Genomic DNA, 20,138 nt, shown 5'->3' with positions numbered 1-20,138 from the left:
AGAGTTCTTCCTTTGAGGCAAACATATAACATAAACATTAAATTTACTTAAATGAATTTAGCTTACTAAAAACATTTAAGCTAAGTTTTAGTGTATTTTTAAATATACTAAAACACTAATACTAATATACATTTTTAAATATTTTACCGAGCTTCAACTTTTTCATCGCTAAAATTTTATCACCTAGATGTATCTGTTTTAACTATAACTTTTAGCCGACCAATTTCAATACATAATGAAATGAATTTTTGTTAGCAGGCTGAGAGAAGTTGTCTGACCCTGATCTTCTGTTTGAAGGGATTGCAACTCCAAATTTGCTATTGGTTTTTAAAGGAAAAATATTACTGTTTTTTCACGAGTAATGCTGAGCTGAAAAAAATAGTCATCGTATCTCTTTCAGGCGTTGTGAAAAAGTTTTTGGCAAACAGCATATCGGCATCTTTGCTATTTCGATGTAATTTTAATTTCAAGCGCAGTTTCTGTTGAATTCATATGGCAAAATAAGATTCGTATGGGAGGACAAAATATTATTGTGTTCCACTTCGTAAGGCCAAAAAAATTGTTTAACAGGGCTATCGTAATCCGAGGGCATGCTGTATTATTCTTGATTGAGGAAGATAGGTGTTGTGTGATTACTGCAAGGAATTCCCTTACCCGATGACTCTTACACAACACAAATGATTTATTATTCCTGCACCTCTTGTCTATGTTATGAACGAGTAGTTGATTATCTCTGTGGTGTATAATTCTACTGAGATGGCTATGTGTTGCTAGATCAAACTGTGAAGTTCAGTCTAGATCTCAATGCAACCTTAGCAATGCCAATATCAAGATAGTGTTCATTATCAAAAATGTAGTTTATTTTTAAAACCAACACCTCATTACACAAGTAACAAATTTCTATATTAAGTATATTTCTATATTAATATATTTTTATATTAATATATTTCTATATTAAGTATATTTCTATATTAAGTATATTTCTATATTAAGTATATTTCTATATTAATATATTTCTATATTAATATATTTCTATATTAAGTGGGTATAATAATAGTAGTATAAGCTAAGTAACAAATATACCTTTACACTAAAACATCTGCTATGCTCTTAAGCTAGTCTCATATGTCTACAAGGTAGTATATGCCAAAGAGAATTAGCAATGGTAACTCTTCTCTTTTATAGATGTCTTTTAGCCTGTGCGCAAATGTTTGGGTATTTATGCTTGTGTCTAGATGTAGTAGGGGGCTTGATATATGAGTGAATGCAGTCTTCGGGTACATCATCTGTTGAGTGCAGGTCGAGTAGGATATGGTGTTTTTGCCCAAGGAGGTTGGCGTTTGTATACGTCAAGGGATGTGTACTAGATCGGGGATTATAGATTCTTGTTGTTGTCATCATCTGGTCGTGGCTGGCACAAATAATTGTCTCCAGTCTCCTCTGGCTGGTGTCTGACAGATCAAGTGATGCCTTTTTTTACATGGACTATTGCTTCCATAAGAAATTTCTAATCTGCTTGTAAATGGATATATGATGACTTTTTTTCCTTGAGGTACAAATTGCTTTGGTCGTTGAATATTGCGCATATCTCCAGTAGTCTGAGGGCTGGATTCTGTTGGCATCTGAATTGTTAATATTGCCATTCAATATAGGTTTTTATTTTATGATCATATTTATAATTGGAGTGAGCAAGTAATATAGGTTATTTTAATATCATATAATCAGAAAAATAAGCTTTTATTCTTGTAATCATAATATCATTGCTTGAATAACTTATGCGTATGTGCACTCCTTTATAAATGTATTTATAATATCTTTGCCTGAAAAACCATTGTCATTGGTCCATTTTGTTCTTGTATCTTGGATGCTTTCGATCAACACCGGTGAACCAATTGTCAGTGGCATCAAGTCCGCTGCTCTTCTGTTGCAGTCTCTCTGCGTCACCATTTTCTTCACTGCTCTCTCTCTCTCTCTCTACAAATGTCAGCTAAAAAGGCTTCTTTTTTAGATCCAGTAGGGAGTATTGACCTTGCGGCTCAGCCAAACATTTCGCGGGGCTGGTAGTCATACCTGCAGTTGGGGTATTTCTATACTTAAAAATAGCCAGAAATAGGTAATCTGACTCTTCAGGATTTGTTTTAGTATTTACACAGCGGCTTCAACTTTTTTGTTGAACTGTTGGTGGCCTGGGAAGCTGCTGCTGTGTGTAAAACTCTAAATTTTGCTGAACTTGGTTAACTCGGGTGACGTGCATCATGGTCCATTATTAGTATTTTATAAATGTCTTCTATAACATTTTATGACAGATCCAGCCAAGGTATCTTTGAGTTTATTCACGTTCTCAGAAGTCAGTGAAGTAATCAGCTAACACGAGATAGTTTTTGTTCCTGAAGGTGAGTATGTCCATCTCCACTCTGGTCCAGAGCTTATTGGGAATGCCATGATTCTGTAGAATTTCGTTCAACTGACCAAGGACATCGGAGTGCACACGTTACACATTGTTCATTATGTCTTTTAGTTCTTCAGTCATTCATGGCCAATACACACAAGACTGAGCTCTGATTGGTGTGGCAGCAACACCTTGGTGGCTAGTGTGTAACTTATTCAGAATGGCTGGTCTATATGCTGCTGGGATCACCACCATCTGTTCACCTTCGTAAATTACACCATCCAGCACTGCTAATTGGTCACATAGGTGGAAGTATGGCATGGTATTCTCTGAGAGTTCTTTGGAGTTGATGTTCCATAATGTTAGTACGAGTGTTTTCAACGACTGAAACTTTTCATCCAAAAGTGTGGCTAGTTTGATCTCACCATAAGCGTTCTGTTACTGGGAGGTCGTGTAGAAGTTTGGCATAATCTAAGTCACACAAAAAGGTTTCAATCTGAAATTTCTGATCAGCGAGGATTTCAGACCTGTTGGCTTTGTCAATTTGTGCGTTTGATAGCATATCGGTGGTGACTAGTTGAATACCTGGTCTGTATTCTATTTTCGTAGGATATCTTTGTAGTGCCATCAGCATAGCTTGAAGTTGTTTAGGGACCTTTAGCAGTGACTTCAGAAAGATAGGAATCGGTGGCTCATGATCAGTGTGTATTGTCACATTAGGATTCTCAAACACGCATTGATCTAACCATTTTATTGCAAAAACTATAGCCAGTAGTTCAAATTAAATAGGTGTATAGTTTCTCTCACCTTCACAGAGGCTTTTAGAAGCAAATGCCACTAGCTCGCCACTCTGCTGCAAAGCCCTTCTAAGACCTTTTGAGCCAGCATCAGTTTGGACTACTACTGGTTCATTGACTTTAAGATATTGAAGAGTGTTTTTGGTGGTTGCTAATCTTTTAAGGTTCTGGAAAGCATTCTCCTGGTCCTCTGAGCAAGCAAACTTGTGGTACCGAAAAGTCTTCTTAAAGGCTTGGTTTCAGCCGAGCATTTGAAAATAAATTTAGAGAGATAATTGATGTGCTGAGAAATTTGCAAATACCATCACTGTCTGCTTGGGGTTTCATGTTTTGAACAGCATTAGTTTTTTGGATCTTTCTTGATGACCCATTTAGTTATTATGTGGCCAATGTAGGTTAGCTTTTTTAGCTGAAATTTGCACATTTATCTGTTGAGTTCAAGGTTGATTTTCTGTGCCAGTGACAGTAGGTTTTTCAGATTGTCATTATGATTGTGTGTAGCTGCTTCTAGGGTGTCTCCTTTCCCATAAATGAGAATGTCATCAGCAACTATCTTGACTCCTAGTCCTGACAGAGCATGTTAGTCATCTCTAGAAATTTTCACGGTTGGATGATAATTCAAATAGCCCTCTTTAACCATTTGCACTTGTTGAATGGGGTCCAGAAGGTGGTCAAATTACTCAATTCTTTGTCTAGCATCACCTGTAAAACCCATCCTTGGCATCACATAACGAGAAAGCCTTAGCTTCACTAAGCTCAGGCAGCACATCCTCCAGAGTAGGTATTTGAAAGTGAAATCTTAGTATAGCCTTGTCAAGTTTTTCTGGGTCGATTCAAACTCTGAGTTTTTCGTTGTGCTTCCTCTTCACCCGTGTGTTGCTGATCCAAGAAGTGGGATTATCTACTTTAGCAATTATCTTATTGCACATCTTTGGGCTCATATGCGTTCCTTGCTGTGAAGCTTTTGTTTTATATCATCACGCATGGATAGCGCTACTTTCATGTTATGAAATTGTGTTGAGGTGATATCTAGATTGACTTTGATGTGATACTCACCCGGCAGACACCCAACTCCCTCAGAAACATCAACGTGCTGGTTAAGGATCTCATTGATTTCAGATGCGTCCTCAGAGTTGACAACATTGACCCACTTGTGTTCGATGGATAGCAGTCCTAGTTCTAAGCATGTGTATAGCAATAGCAGATCCAAGTTGCTTGTCTTTACCACCTAGAATCTTGAATGTCTGATTCCTATTATGACATCACACTTTCCAATATGTTTTGTTCTGGATTCATCATACAGCTGCAGTATAGAAAGTCTTTTGGTGTTCAGCAGAGGTTTTCCAAGTGAGTTATAGTCTTTCTCACAGAATATGTTGCAAGAGGCACCTGTCTCAAGCTAATACTCGATGGTATGTTTGCTGTAGGCGGTGTCTGTGAGTATCTTGGTTACCAGCTTCTCACCTTTCCTTACAACTGGTATGCACATAAGTGACTCAGTCAAGTCACTTTCTTTAGGATTATCAGCGGTCCTGAAGAATGACTGCTGATAATCTTGATGCACAACTCATCCTCTTTTCGATCTACAAACAGCCTTGAAATGGTTGAATTTGTTACATTTTCTACACGGTTTCTTATATATATGAAGGGCACCTTTGAAGAGGGTGAAATGATCTACAGTTTCTATATTTAAACTTGCATACTCCACATTTGAAAATTACAAATTAAAAAAATTAATAATGGATTTTGGAATGGCGTTTAAAACATTAAAAAAATGTGAAAGGTAATATTAATTCATAATGAAAAGTAGATACCCGTTTAGCTAATAATCTGCAATCGGCATAAGGATAGCGTAGATCAAAGTGCTGATATTGACAAGAACATCTTAGCCTTGTGATCAGTGTGTGTGCGTGTGTGTGTGTGTTTGCAAACTAGTGATTGCAATCATTGTGAGTTAAAATTCTCCAAGAAGCAGTTTTTTCCAAAAAAACTTTATCGCAATAACTGGAAGGATAAACGATGACAGACACTCTTTATGTATGTATATATATATATATATATATATATATATTAGCTGTAGCACCCGGCGTTGCCCGTGTAATAGAAGAGTATTTGGACAGAAAATTGATTTGTATTTAATATATAACAACATTTGCCATTCTAACTTTCAAACTACATATCATGAGAAAAATAAAAACAACTGTAAAGGTTTTAAAACTTTGTCAAACAACTGTACTTTTTAAGCTAGCAGCCTGGCATACTGCCAATGAAAAATTCCCCAAAGCTAGTTAATAAGGTTAGGCTTCCAATGACGGTAAGCCAAGACTTTGAGTCTGCATTGTTGTCCAGCTCAGGTGTTCTAATAATAGCTATAGCCGGAAAACTAACAGATCCACAGACGGACTTTGAAAAATATATATATAGTATAGACTAGATGAATGCTCGGTGTTGTCCAAGTAATAAAAAAGTCTTTTCACAGAAAATTTATTTTTATTTATTATATTAAATGTTTATCATCTTAACTTTTAAACTTTGTACCATGAGAATGGTGTTTTGTGCAGTGCAAATAAGTTAAGAGAAAAACTAAAGCAACTGTAAGGGTGTTTAAATGTAAAACACATGTAGCAAGTGATGTCTGTTTTATTACAACCAACTGATAACACAAAATAAAAATTACGAATATGTTGAATTAATAGTAATAAAGAATACATAGAAGAGTGTGTATCAAAAAGATTACTGTTGCGGCAGAAGCGATCCATCAAAACAAATATTTTAATGCGGTGATAATGGTACTTTTCGATACTGCAGCAAACATAATAATGAAATATCGAAATTAAACACATCAGTAAAGTTTATGAGGGTACTTTGAGTGACTGAACCAAAAGAGAATATAGAGGCAATTCCTACTCGAGAATGTTCATGCGAAAAAATTGTAGTTTTACCATTTTTAGCGATTGTCCTTTGCAATAACCGGAAATTGAAGACTGAAACTGTACCGTTACAGTTGCACTGTAACGCATCATTGGAAATTGAAACGGCACATTTGAACATTACGATTAAAAAATAAGTACTGGACTTTGAAATGGTTGTTAAAGAATTTTGAAAAGAACAACAAATGAAAAAGGTAACATTAATCAATTATAAAAAGTACATACCCATTTATCTTGTAACCTGCAATCACCATGAGTAGACCATCGATAATATAGCTGCAATGGTAAGAACGGCTTAGCCTTGTGGTTAAGTGCGTGTGTCTGCAAACATACTCACAATTACACTCGTGGTGAGTTCCATTCAACTTCCGTTTGGAGTTTTTATTGCTAGATTTTAATAGCTATAACTGGACACTGGGACGACAGAAAACAAACCCAGACAAAAGACAAACTTTGAGAAATATATATATATAAATTATTTTATACCGGCTGAATGCTCGGCATTGCTCAGGCAATAAAAAGGTTTTTGCACAAAAACTTTATTTTTAAAGAACATATACAGCATTTACTATTTCAACTTTTAAAATTATGCTTTATGCTACTTATATTTATAGCATTTTGGGAAAGTCTGGTCACGTATTTTTTTTCAAGTAAATTTTTCTTTTAGTACATTAGTTCAAGCCCGCTGGCCATTAAGCATTGGCAGATGTAATAAGCATGTGCACAATTATTCCATGGTAAAGCAAGGTAGTCACTCGGTGTAGTGGGTAGAATGCCTGTCTGTAGAATGGCTATTTTGGAGTTCAAATACTGTGTGTAGCGGATCCGCTATAGCTGGACACACGAACAACAGACGACAGATAAACAAACACTGAGATTTATATATGTAGATAGAAGATAGATAGATAAGGGGACAAGCAGTCTCACCTTTGACACTACTCTATAATTCCTAAAAGAGTGGTGATACATCTTTGAGTACATTTGAGTAAAGCTAGTTGCAATTTGGCCAAATGCCAGACTTGTTAGGAATTATTATTTGGTCACCTTTTGCTTATTTCCTTTTGGTTGATTGTATAGCAACAGCCAATGTATCGATATAGTAGATGGGAGAAGTAATAAGTCGATGAGAGCAAGGATATTAGGCAGTTTAGCATCTAAGTTAATAGTTTGAAATGTCATAACTTCTTTGACAGAAATAGTTTGCATACAACCATTAATTTAATCACTGCGATCCTTTCAAGTTTTATAACAAAATTGCTATTGCATGATATAATGCAAGATTTTGTTTATCGTTAGCTGCCTTTGCTGTTCTTGATGGCAGGTCAAGGTTAATGGTTGTTAAAACACACAACGAAACTGCATGCCGGCTCTACACACATCAGCAGCACTTGCTATTGTTTAGTCTTTTCTTTATGCTGCTGACCATAACTTGCATTGTTTTGTCACTAAAGGTTTGATCAAATGTCAATAGTTTTATGGGAGAGTACTTCATTGATTTCTGACTAGAGCATTTGTATACGCGTGGCATCAGATAGCGTTGTTTGTCTACAGGAAAGTACAATATTACAGATCGTGTGACAGCAGTGGCTTGCCGGTATGTTAGTAACAGAGGAATATAAACAGCTAAGTGTTAGGAGAGTAGCTGCAGCTTAATAAGACAGAAGTACCTACGGCTTAGTGACAGGAAAGTACCTGCAGGTTAGTGACGTGGAGTAAAGACATAATACTGTTAACAGCTTTGGTGAACCAAGTATCATTGTGTCTATTTTGTTGTAGATTACTCCAGGCAGCTTAAAATTACAACAGAGCAATGAATTTTGAGGTAACCCACAATATCTCCTCTAGTAGACCTTATCGTTATATGCTGTAATACTCTTTACTGTCTATCAGTTACCTAGACTGATACTACTGTTTGACTTCTGCGAGTTTGCTGATACAGTCTTTGCTGATACACTTTCTAAACAACTTCTCCTTTTCATTCTAAAATGTGAAAAGTTGACAAAACCTTTCAACAGGTAAATAAGTTATGGTATGATATAGTGTCAGTAAATACTGTAAACTGAAATGTACTTTATGTTCCTTTTGGTCAGGAATAATATTTGATGCACAATTTGACAAACTATGAATCAGTTTATTGTAATTTTGCTTGCAGTTAACAGAAATGTCTTTAGAATACTATGTTGATATGGCTGTCATGTTGTGCTTTGTACATAAATAGCTTAGTCTTGTTATAGTGGACGAGCCAATTGCAAGACAAGGAGCAGTTCAATGAGCTCTACAGAAGTTTAGGTCTACCCCAAGGCAGTGAGCTTTATGGCAGAGATAATAAGATTGAAGAACTCTTAGACATCCTGAACTTTGATAAAGATACAAAGACATTTTGTAAGTTACCCCGTTCATGTGAATAGCATTCTCTCGATGAACTTCAATTATGGTGAAAGGAAAGCGTTGTATTCAGGGATGTTAACAATTTTATCAATGTATTATCCAACAAGTGAGCATAATGTCCTGTCGAGAGTTTAATATTTTGTATTGTCCATAAACATTAAGAGATGGCATGAGTCAAGGCGGTTACACAGATCGGTCTATAATAGTTACAATGTCAAGAAACAAGTAAAAATGATATTCACAATAGTGAGTCCTTTAAATATAAATACAACATTAAATAACACTTAATCAAACCTATAATTTTATTTTGTGGTTCTGTGTGCAAAGTTTTTCGTGCTACAGGCACACCGGTCTAGGTTGGAGGGAGAGCCGATACACAAGGCTCTTCCAGTGTTAGTACTCAGTATCTACAGTTTTCGGAATACAACTTTAACCAACAAATACACAAGGCTAGTATGTGAGAATATGATGCAAATATGCGGGGCAAGCATGTCCGCTGGGCATTGAAAATCTGCCTAATCAAATATTTTGTTGAAGGGATTAGTTCCATCTCCGTTGTCTCTGGCTAATTCAAATTCTTGCAATCTTAATGGTGCACGATTTAAACATTCAGAAAATAATCAAGTTTTTAAGAAAATTTACTTTACCAAGACTCATAACAATTACAAAATCAATACAAACTTCAGATACCTTGGACTTAACACATTTAAACATAAAGTCTTACTTGTAATCTTCATTATAATAATAGCTATGTTTGCCCGTCTGTTCAAAGCTAAGCTTCAATGTTAGGAAACAAAAATGCATTGCACAGGAATCAAACTCGGATATTCAGTTTAGCAGCCAGGCACACTACCAACTGCACTGGCCACCAGGCTGCCTTGTGGAAGAGTTGTGCACGTAGCTATTACACTTGATCTCTCATGGTGGGACTGCCAGCGTATTAGCAGAATACATGTATAATAAACAGTCTTTGTAAGACTGCTGCCTCTTTACCGTCGTGCAACAACAATATGGCGGTCACTTCCTCCATGCTTTCTGGTATAAATAACACCTCATGATATTCTGTAACATCCCTCGGCCCTTTTGAGGGCCATCCATTCCACAGGAGTTGTGTTCCACTTCAATGGCAGCCAAATAAGGAAAAATCTTCAGTCTGATTGGGTAACAAATAAAAAGAACATATGAAAGTAAACATTCAATTTTTTAGCAAAAGTTTTGATATGGAATTATCAAAGCAGCGGCTATAGAAATCATTAAACCGACTTCTGTGTGTCTATAGCAGTTCAAAATGAAATATGTAGTAAAGGATCCTAATACGGTTTCAACTCAATTATTTTGAATAGTCAAAGCAATCAGCATGAAAACATCTGATTGCAAAGTTTTGAATGCTTTGCTTGATTAGAGAAAATGTTGAAAATTGGTAGAATAAAAAACAAAACAATATGATTCATAAAAGAAAAGGTTAAAATAGATGCAAAAAAAGATACTCGAGGCTTATTTGGCGCTAATAATGTTTGTAGCTTTTTTAATGAAGGATTGTTGTTTAAATACTATCTAACAAACTTGGCAGAAGTTAGTAAAAGCTGAATTGAAGTACATCCTAAGTGCATTTGGGTAAGATAAGTTACAATTTGGCCAAATAAATTAATCAAATCTAACGGGTTATCTTTCAACCTTATATTTACCTGATAGAGACTATTATTAGGTATTTAATCACCTGTATGTATGTGTACAGTGGTAGGAGTCTATGGGATGACTGGCATAGGAAAGAGCTACCTAGTAAAACATGTTGCTTTGAAGATGATGACAGATAAACGAAATACAAGCAAAGTTCTTTTTACGGATGCCAGGTAAGAGGCTGCCTGTGATATTAGAGACTTTATTCTGAGTATTAGAAATACCTATATATAGATATAATAAGTGGACAAGCAGTCTGACCTTTGACAATGCTAGTCTATAAGGCATAAACATGCTGTGATACATATTTTCCAATCTTTTGTATGATAACTATGGTATTTATGGTTATTACATGGCTGTTAATAGGTAACTGTTGTGATTATTATTCACTGCATACTATTCATACGCTATTACATCAATCTAACTAGAAGTCCTTATTACCATACAAGATTTGTTGATCAACTGTCATTCGATCAAGTTATTCAAAATTACATTTTGGTCTTTTTCCTTCAGTCAATAGCATAATGTACGTACAAGCCAATGAGTGAGGCTATTGAAGAGTTGTCTTTTCTTCAGCGGGGTAACAACTCTCTCTGATGTGCTTGTTAAGTTGCTACAGAATGCTGCGATAGATCTGTTTGCTTCTAAATCCAAGGATCACATGATGGGATTACTGCGAGATTACTTTAAAATTTATAAACACCGTAAGTAAACAACGTGAATAGAGAATCAACTACACAAACACATTCTATAGAGGAATGCATTATTTTGAATTTTTAAAATAAGATATTGCTCTTTTACACATTTACATTCGTTTAAAGTTCTCACAACCCTATAATTGATTCTCCTGCAATCACTATAGTGTCCCACTATCATTATAGAATCATTCATCCTGATCTTTGATGACCTCTCATCTTTGATGGATAACGGTGAGTCGGAGGAAGTACAAAATTTTCTCGATTTTTTGCTGAAGACCAAAAAGGAGTATTCACTCAAGGTACAGTTTAAGCTTGATATATTACAGAAGTGTGTCCTGTGCTCACATATAAGTGTTTAATAAGTCTGTGCAAGAATCACCCAAATGTGGTTTGCAGTTAAAGCCTTTGATATCAGAACGCACTGTATCACACCTGATCTTATTCTAGGACTATCATACTTTGTTATATTATAATATTCCCGTGTTTCATTATAATCGTATCCTTTTCTATGCATATAGATATCACCAGATCAGACCATGTTACGTATATTACTTCACAGCAAATCATGAGACAAAATTGTCCTCTCATCATTCATATGATTATGTAGGACATCATCAATATCATCTCTATGTACTGCTGTATCTAGTATTTGCACTCTAGCATAGCGGCACTATATTTAATGAAGTTAATTGTTAGCAGAGTGACTCTGTCCTTTGACATTTAGTACAGTACTTTTCTGCTCTTAGTTATCTTATTTTGTTTCTGTTCGTTTAAACTTGTGATGGCACCTTTTTGTTCCTGTGCTTTACACCATTTTCTGATAATGTAAAAATACAACAAAAACCTTTTTCAAATTTTCCTTCTAATAAACAAACATTCAACATACCAGCTCATCAGTTCAGTCACATTTGATATGAAAAGTTTGAAGACATTCCGTAAGTTAGATTAAACCTGAAGATGTTTGAATGGTTAGTAAAATATTTTCCAGACAGTTCTAACAATTATGATCTTTTATCATTTATGGGACATTATGAAGAGAGTAGTCATATGTTATGCTAGGTAAAGGTGGTGGTAACAAGTCAAGTTGAGTTGAAACCAGTCAGAGGTGAAGATGAAAAAAAGACTACGAAGAGTCTTCAGTTAAGTAGTTTAGATGAGAACATTTCTAAAAAACTTCTACATCAAGACAAAAAGGTAAAGTGAAAAACTAAAGTTTCTTTTGTAAGAAAATTGTATACGATATGGTGGTTTTAATGTGATATCGAGTTGGTTCTAGTAAGCTTGCTATTGAGTTGTTCAGAATATCAAAGGGTAGTGCAATGCTGAAACTATTGCTTTACTGCCACAAGATGTTTGTTGGGATCGGCACTTTTTAGAAAAGGACAAAACATTGATTTCCAACTGTGATTAAACCTCCTACTGGCTAAAGTGCCTAATAATCATGGTATTAGGAAATTGTTTTCTTACTCATGCAGAAGTAGACACGAGGCTACTCAAATCAATTCGCACCCTTGCACCACCATTATGGTATGTCTGCGGCTTGACTTCATTAAAATGGAGAAATTGTCCTCTACTTAACAGTGCACCACAGGTTAATTACAAAAAAAGCTTAGACTGTTGCACTGTGGCTAACTTTGAAAAGGAACCCAATGCAAAGGTTCCAGATAGTTTTAATGGCATAAGCAAAACAGGCTGACTAACGAATAGTAAACTTTGTGCTTTATAAAAGCAAACAGAAGAGAACTGCAGAATACTTAACTTGGGTGAAACATTTGGTTCTGCTATGTTTCTTTTACTTGCAGCTGATACATAGAGAAATGTTAGAACAACAATGTAAAATGATACACATTTTTACTACAAACATAATAGTGTGCACTATTACTAAGGAACTTATAGAGAACACAGAGATTTACCAGTTTAACATATCTATTCATACATTATATTGCATGATCAAATAAGGAAGCCATATTTTAGATCACAGGTTTCGAATGAAAGCTGTTGAAAGCATGTGTTAGCCATTTGAGATTTCCCACCAATCACAAGGGTTGTGTTAAATGATATATAATGGCAAATTTTTCAGTAAATACACTGTTATGTAAGTAGTCCCTGTTTAATTATTTTGTTACAAAATTCTGACTTGAAGGCGCATTTAAAATTTCATAGAGAACTTATTATTTATTATTTTGAGATGTTATTGTCAAGGTTTTACATGTGATGCTACAATATTGATATATGGAAACATTTAAATAACGAATCACGGAGTGATAGCAACATGTATTGCTCTGATTGTCACAAACAACACAGATTTGCTGATCTGCTACCATTTTAGCAATACTGTATTGCTAGTAACGAATGAGCAGACAACTCCTTCCAGTTTTATTCTGAAGAAATGTCTTGCTTAACCAATGCGTCTCAATGAACAGCTGACTAGTTATACTAGAAAATAAGACCTCAAACAATTTGGTGTCTTTTCTATTTAGGTACTACTCGATGAAAAACAGGAAGAGATATTTTTAAAGGAATGTGGTGGACACCCATTTACTCTTTATGTGGTCAGTGAGATGCTGTCAGCGGGTGTTGACATCAGCAATGATTTACAAGACATAGCTAGCATTCGAGCTCACAGTAAAACAGATGAGCTTTTCCAAAAGGCTCTCAACCGCCTTGGGGAACAGCAACAAAAGGTGCTGCTAGCATGCAGTCTTTTTGACAGCGATGTTGAAGTCGAAGTTCTCCATAGGGTGGGCTATGATTTTAATTTCTCTAATGTTTTAAAGTCTAATATTTTTAATGAATAAAGAGTATTTAATTAATAAATAATGAAAGGTGAATAACAAAACACAAAAAGTAGTTTTTTGCTGTTACAGTTGCTTGGTGAAAAAGGGTCACGAACTCATTTTCGAAAAGATATTACAGCCGCGTTCCGTACCAGATTCTGGTTGTCATTCAAGTCGGTAGCAAATGAAAAGGAGTGGATATCAAAGGCTCGAAGGGCAACACTAGTCAAGGCATATCATCCGCTGGTGAAAGAGTTTTTGCGGCGCCTCTTTTCACGTATCATCATTCATGACTTGAATAGTATGCACTCTGAGTGGTACAAAGAGCTACAGTTGGTACTCCCAATGGTAAGCGATTATAATGAGGTATCCAGTATATCAATACGCTATATTAGTTTTTTTGATAAGTGATGGTTTTAACCAATCTATGTAGATGACAAAAACAGTAATGATGCCAAAAATACTCAGGGGACACATTTAAAGGTTAAAGCGAAAGTTACGATATATGTAGTCCTCAATGCAAGTTTTTAGTAGATCACTACGCTCATCCTCTAGAGCAATGCATGAAATAAGCAAAATATTTAGGACAATTATTTGGTTGTTCTGCCAATTGATTGGTCAAACAAACTTTTCATGAGTATCCTCAGCAAGATTTAAACTATGAGAGCTCCAAGGTGGTAAATAGTGTAATGGCCAAAGTCTAACCTCTTTATCTGAATGGCAATATCAAGTATACCGATTTGCTATGAGCATTCTGGTAATACCCTTTCATATTGCATGATATTTTAATAGGTAAGGAAAAAATTCATAACTCACCAAGTGTCCGTCTTGATAAATATTGGTAAAGATTGTCTGCAGAACCCACAGAAGGCCTGTCAAGATTTCTTACGACAGAAAGTCAATATCAAAGTAGCTTTTAAGCACATGGTTGACATGAACGTACCAGAACTTCTGTTGGCAACTCATCTGCACGAAGAGGAATCTCTGTACTACTTTCGAAGCTTGGAAGAAATATTTTACATATTTCTTTCTCTCCACCAGTACTACGACAGCTTTGACGGCAAACTTTCAGAAAGTTTAAAAGGTCTCAAACAAATTTGCGCTGAGAAGAATTGTGACGCAACATACCAAGCTCTTATGCACACACTGGAAACGCTAATTGTTATGCTAGAGAAAGATTGGACGAAACTTGACGAAGTAGTTGTTGCAGGCTTCCCGGAAACTATTCCTGATTCTGATGGCTACCTTTTGCCCTTTAATCGTGCCATGACGTCTTATATTCAAAGCACGCTTTATACAAAAGCCCCAGAGTATATGGACATATCGGAAGGAGAAGTGTGTGAGAAAAGAAATCTACTTTTGGAAAACAGCTTAAAAGAGTTTGAAAGTTTTCCACGGAGCCTAAATGATCCATGCAAATACTTTGCTGTTCAGTTATTGATGGTCCAGGCTGAAGCCAAATGGCTAGGAATAGAGGACATCAAAAGAATTCGTGAGGCTCGCAGTATTTGTGAGAGAGCGGAAGAATATGCCTGGCATGCACCTATTCTGAAACCAATGTAAGTCACACTACACCGTGTAATGGATTAAAGCTTCGATAACTATTCATAAAAAATAAACACTTGAGCGCCTTTTAACACTACAGTTCTAATTCTATAAATGTTTCATTTTTAATGCATATGATTTGTTCATATTTTTAACAGAACAGCTTACAAATAATGTTCATGAAGTCTCATCTGGTGAAAGCATACTATTTTGTCAAGAATGACTTGAGCATAGCACAACTTTGATTGTGGTCCGTTCTTTTCAGGGCTGTTCTAGAAACAGCTACTTACTTGAAGCTGGAAGCCAATGAGTACTATAAGAGAGTGTCATCAAAAGACAAAGCTGAAAAGCTGTATGAGAGATCGCTAAAGCGATTTGAAGAGGTGGTGACTGAGTATGAGAGGCGAAGAATGGACACCAGCACTGAGGGAGCCAAAGCTTACCAGGGAATCGCGATGGTCTACATTTGCTTAGCAAACAACTTGTATGTATTTTCTAACAAAGATTATTTAATCTATCTAGGAAAGAGTTTTTCTGACGGTAAATTTGTCAGTTTATTGGGAATGGTTATATCTACATCTGACAAGTTCAAGGTTGAAGTTGTGTCAGTCTAAGTAGAGAGTCATACTTTTAAATCGTTCTAGTTATATTTTATTACATGGTTAAATTGTTGACATAGAAATCTGAAAACTTTAAAAGATGAAATGATGTTCTTGGTTATTAGCGCGAGAGATGACTACAGCAGTACTAAAATGAAAAGAGAAGAACGACTCCATAAAGCTGGAACACATTACGAAGAGGCTTTCAAGTCATTAGAATTAGCGACCCGAGCATTCACGGTGCTAAACAGCGCTAGCAAACTTCTTCTAGTCAAAAACATTGGATTGACAGCTGAAGCTCTGGAGCAGCAGGTTAAAGCATTGAAGAAAGTAAAGGGCCCAGAAAAGACTGACAGTATGTTAGCCTACTGGGCTGTATATTAACTGCTTGAAATAGACTATTGCCATGATAATAACATCTGTCTCCTATTCTATTTGTTGCTTTCTATCATTCTCTCTAATCCCTTCAATGGTTTCCTTTTTTCTTCAGATTTATGATCGCAGCTAGTGATAATTTTATACCATTATTACTGTCTGTATCATAATACGGTCCTTCTAATCTCCTATCTTCTATGTATACAAAATCTAAGTGTTTGTTGGTCTGTCATCCATATGTCCAGTTATAGCGATAAAGTTATAGGAACGAAAAAGCCACTTTGCACTGGAATTGAACTCGCAAACACCTGTGCTGCAGACAGGTGCACTAACCACTACACCACGCGGACCTCGCCATACCATGGAATAATTGTAGCGCGCTTGACGATCTAGCACACTTTTAGATCATGATTGCGTGTGAGATCATGACACGTAATGATTATAAGTACAATTATTCCAAGCGATTGCAATCTGGCTGTGTGATGTCTTGGAAGTGCGCTCAGCTTCACATCTGTACATCCGCTGAATGTATTGGTTCAATTCCCATGGGAACCAACTTTTTTACTTAACACCCAGATGGAAGGACGAATATGGCTCTTATTATAGTAAAGATTTAGACTAGCTTAAGTTACTCAAATTTATATAATTCATATTCATGAATTTATACGAATTCATAAGTTACTCAAAAACTATTTTTGTTACCCGTCCAACGATGGGCATTCACCTAGCATCACCATATTTTATATTGACAGTGATCAAGCGTATTGAGCAACGGATCCTACAAGCTCTGGTAAAAGCTTACAACTACTTCCTCACAGACCCAAACCATTGTGACCTCAAGCCTGGTGGTCCCACATATAAGCGTATTCATGGCATAGTCGATGTCCTCAAGAAATCTGAAAAGTATTCGCCTGAGAAAGTCCAACAAGTCAAACAACAGCTTCAGGTACGTGCCCACTAAAAATGCCATTCAATATCACTTTCACTCAATATCTTGAACACTATAATATTTACTACTAGTTTGTTTTACTAGCCTGACAGAGTGAGTGATATTGAGTAATCAGCTGTAGCATTGTCTGTTTCAAGAGTAATATCGTTGGTTAAAAGAGTGCAAGCGGTTAAGCAATCATAAGTTTTTCCATCAGAGGATCAAAACAATCTCTCATAAACAGCCACTGGCATACCTCTCAGTGAGCATTACTTTAGTGGTTACATAGCCTCTATCAGCTACACTGTCATCTTTAGCGATAAGCATTCTATAGATACGCGTAACAGAATAACGTGTATATATAGAATATGGCATAACGGAAGTATATATAGAAGATATATAATATTCCTATAATCCCTGCGTAACAAGTACATGCCCTGTTTACTGCCCTGATATAACACGCACATAAAAGAGATCGAAGAGTTTTTTTATGTGAAATTGTTTAACAATGGCAACATCTATACAAAAGTAAGTGAGCACAATCTATATACTTCTCAAAGTCCGTCTGTTGGAACTCCGTCTGATGGAAATCCGGCTATAGCTATTATTAGAACAGCTGAGCTAGACAACAATACAGACTCAAAGTCATGGCTTACTGTCATTGGAAGCCTAACCTTATTAACTAGCTTAGTGGAGTTTTCCATTGGCAATATGCCAGGCTACTAGCTTGAAAGGTACAGTTGTTTGATAAAGTTTTAAAACCTTTACAGTTGTTTTTATTTTTCTCTTAATTTATTTCAACTACACGACACACTTCTCTCATGATATGTACTTTGAAAGTTATAATGGCAAATGTTGTTATATGTTAAATACAAATCAATTTTCTGTCCAAAGACTCTTCTATTACACAGGCAACGCCGGGTGGCACAGCTAGTCATTTCAATATTTTCGACCATATAAATGTTTTATTATAAGTGTGGATAAGGAAATAAAAATTTTACCTTATATGTACAGATATCGGTATAGGTACCTTGTATGTAGATCTCAGTGTTTGTTTGTCGTTTGCCACCCGTCCAGTTATAGCAATTAACATCTAGCAACGAAAAAACTGCTTCGCACTGGATTTGAACTCGGAAACTCCAATTCTGCAGACAGGCATGCTATCCACTGCACTAAACGACATACTTGCAGTTATATGAAATAGTTGTGCACATACTACCAATCTTTAATGCCGATTGATTAAAATAGCACACTTCGCGCTTCATCTAGCATGCTTGAAGATCATGATTGCGTGAAAGATAATGACGCAATCTTTTTTCTAACACTGGCTTCAGAAAGACTGATATGGCTCTTATTATAGTAAAGATTTAAACTACCTAAGGTTCATTGGGTAAAGAAACTTAGTCAGTGGCAACTATATTACCTGCCACTATTTATAAGCTGTTTTAAATCTTGAACAAATGTCTAGCATAAGAAACAAGATGTTTTTCAATAATCTGTTTTAGCTATGTCTCGAGCTTTCAAATATATTAATTATGTATTGGCCGCACACACAAAAATAAACCAACACTTTCATTTAAAAGTTAGAATGGTAATTAAATAAGTTGATTAAAAATAAATTTTCTGAGCAAAAACATTTTTTATTACCTGTACAATGCCGAGCATTTCGCTAGTATTACCATAAAGTTGGTGTATAATATGATGTTTTCACCTGATGACGGTCACCCGTTTCGATGGTGTCATCTCGGAAATCATTTTTGTTAACTTTTGAGTTTCCTTTTTGCAGATAATACATGAGAACTTTAAGAGAAAGGAGGCAGGAAAGAAACCTGAGGAAGTTGACACAGATGCTACTTTGACAGAACAGGAAACTGCTGATGAGAACAATAATGCATCAACATCATGTAGTGTCATGTAGTCTTTAGCAGTCATCTATATTAACTGCTCATCAGCATCATGTAGTGTCATGTAGTCTTTAGCAGTCATCTATATTAACTGCTCATCAGCATCATGTAGTGTCATGTAGTCTTTAACAGTCATCTATATTAACTACTCATCAGCATCATGTAGTGTCATGTAGTCTTTAGCAGTCATCTATATTAACTGCTCATCAACATCATGTAGTGTCATGTAGTCTTTAGCAGTCATCTATATTAACTGCTCATCAGCATCATGTAGTGTCATGTAGTCTTTAGCAGTCATCTATATTAACTGCTCATCAGCATCATGTAGTGTCATGTAGTCTTTAGCATTCATCTATATTAACTGCTCATCAGCATCATGTAGTGTCATGTAGTCTTTAGCAGTCATCTATATTAACTGCTCATCAGCATCATGTAGTGTCATGTAGTCTTTAGCAGTCATCTATATTAACTGCTCATCAGCGTCATGTAGTCTTTAGCAGTCATCTATATTAACTGCTCATACAATCTCACAGTTAGGATTTTTGTTTATTAAAATACTGTGCTCTCATACTTCAAATGGGTTCGGAGTTGCCCCGCTGCCGATGAATTCACACCTTACCATTTCCATGATTCAGAGTTGCATAATATAGATTTTTCTAAGAATCATGCTTTGATTAGTGAATGCCTCCATACAAATTCAGTGAAGCGAAATGGCATCAAGTTTGACCATTTCTCTGATTCAGAGTGGAAGCAACTTTGAAAACACAGGAATTAATTTTGTTTGGTGTGTCTTTTCCATAAAACTATAAACAGACTGACTCGAAACGTATGAGACAACAATAGAAAAGATTATGATCTTACAATTTCCTGTAAAACATTGATCTCACACTTGAGAATTGTACCATGTAAACAGTCACAGACTCTCAGGAAGAGCATGTGCTAAACCACTAGTAGCTAGTACTTCACAACGTATATATTATGTGTGAACTAGAATATTCTATATCATGGTATTTATATTGGTGAGTTTGCTTTTCTTGTGTACCAGAGATATTACAGACTATGTCGTACGCAATAAAACAATGTTTCATGGAGTGGTCGAACTGGTTATTACTAGTCTCTAGTTTGTAGATA

General features: G+C 35.8%; 2 protein-coding genes across 2 annotated transcripts; both read left to right on the top strand.

The window, feature by feature from the left end:
- The first annotated feature begins 10,256 nt into the window (after nt 1-10,256).
- On the top strand, nt 10,257-14,849 carry LOC137390708 (uncharacterized). The gene is made up of 8 exons (XM_068077031.1): nt 10,257-10,354; nt 10,758-10,885; nt 11,063-11,178; nt 11,939-12,073; nt 13,360-13,620; nt 13,747-14,004; nt 14,449-14,696; nt 14,828-14,849. The coding sequence occupies exons 1-8, from the start codon at nt 10,257-10,259 to the stop codon at nt 14,847-14,849; spliced, it is 1,266 nt and encodes a 421-aa protein (XP_067933132.1).
- Nucleotides 14,850-14,873: 24 nt separating this feature from the next.
- Nucleotides 14,874-19,454, top strand: LOC137391669 (uncharacterized). Its single transcript, XM_068078187.1, has 5 exons — nt 14,874-15,215; nt 15,467-15,685; nt 15,926-16,155; nt 16,928-17,121; nt 18,890-19,454. The coding sequence occupies exons 1-5, from the start codon at nt 14,923-14,925 to the stop codon at nt 19,019-19,021; spliced, it is 1,068 nt and encodes a 355-aa protein (XP_067934288.1). The 5' UTR covers nt 14,874-14,922; the 3' UTR covers nt 19,022-19,454.
- Nucleotides 19,455-20,138: the final 684 nt, after the last annotated feature.

Source organism: Watersipora subatra, chromosome 3 (genome assembly GCF_963576615.1).
Source record: "Watersipora subatra chromosome 3, tzWatSuba1.1, whole genome shotgun sequence".
NCBI lineage: Eukaryota > Metazoa > Bryozoa > Gymnolaemata > Cheilostomatida > Watersiporidae > Watersipora > Watersipora subatra.
Note: the sequence above shows the minus strand (reverse complement) of the source record. Positions and strands in the feature narration are given on the sequence as shown.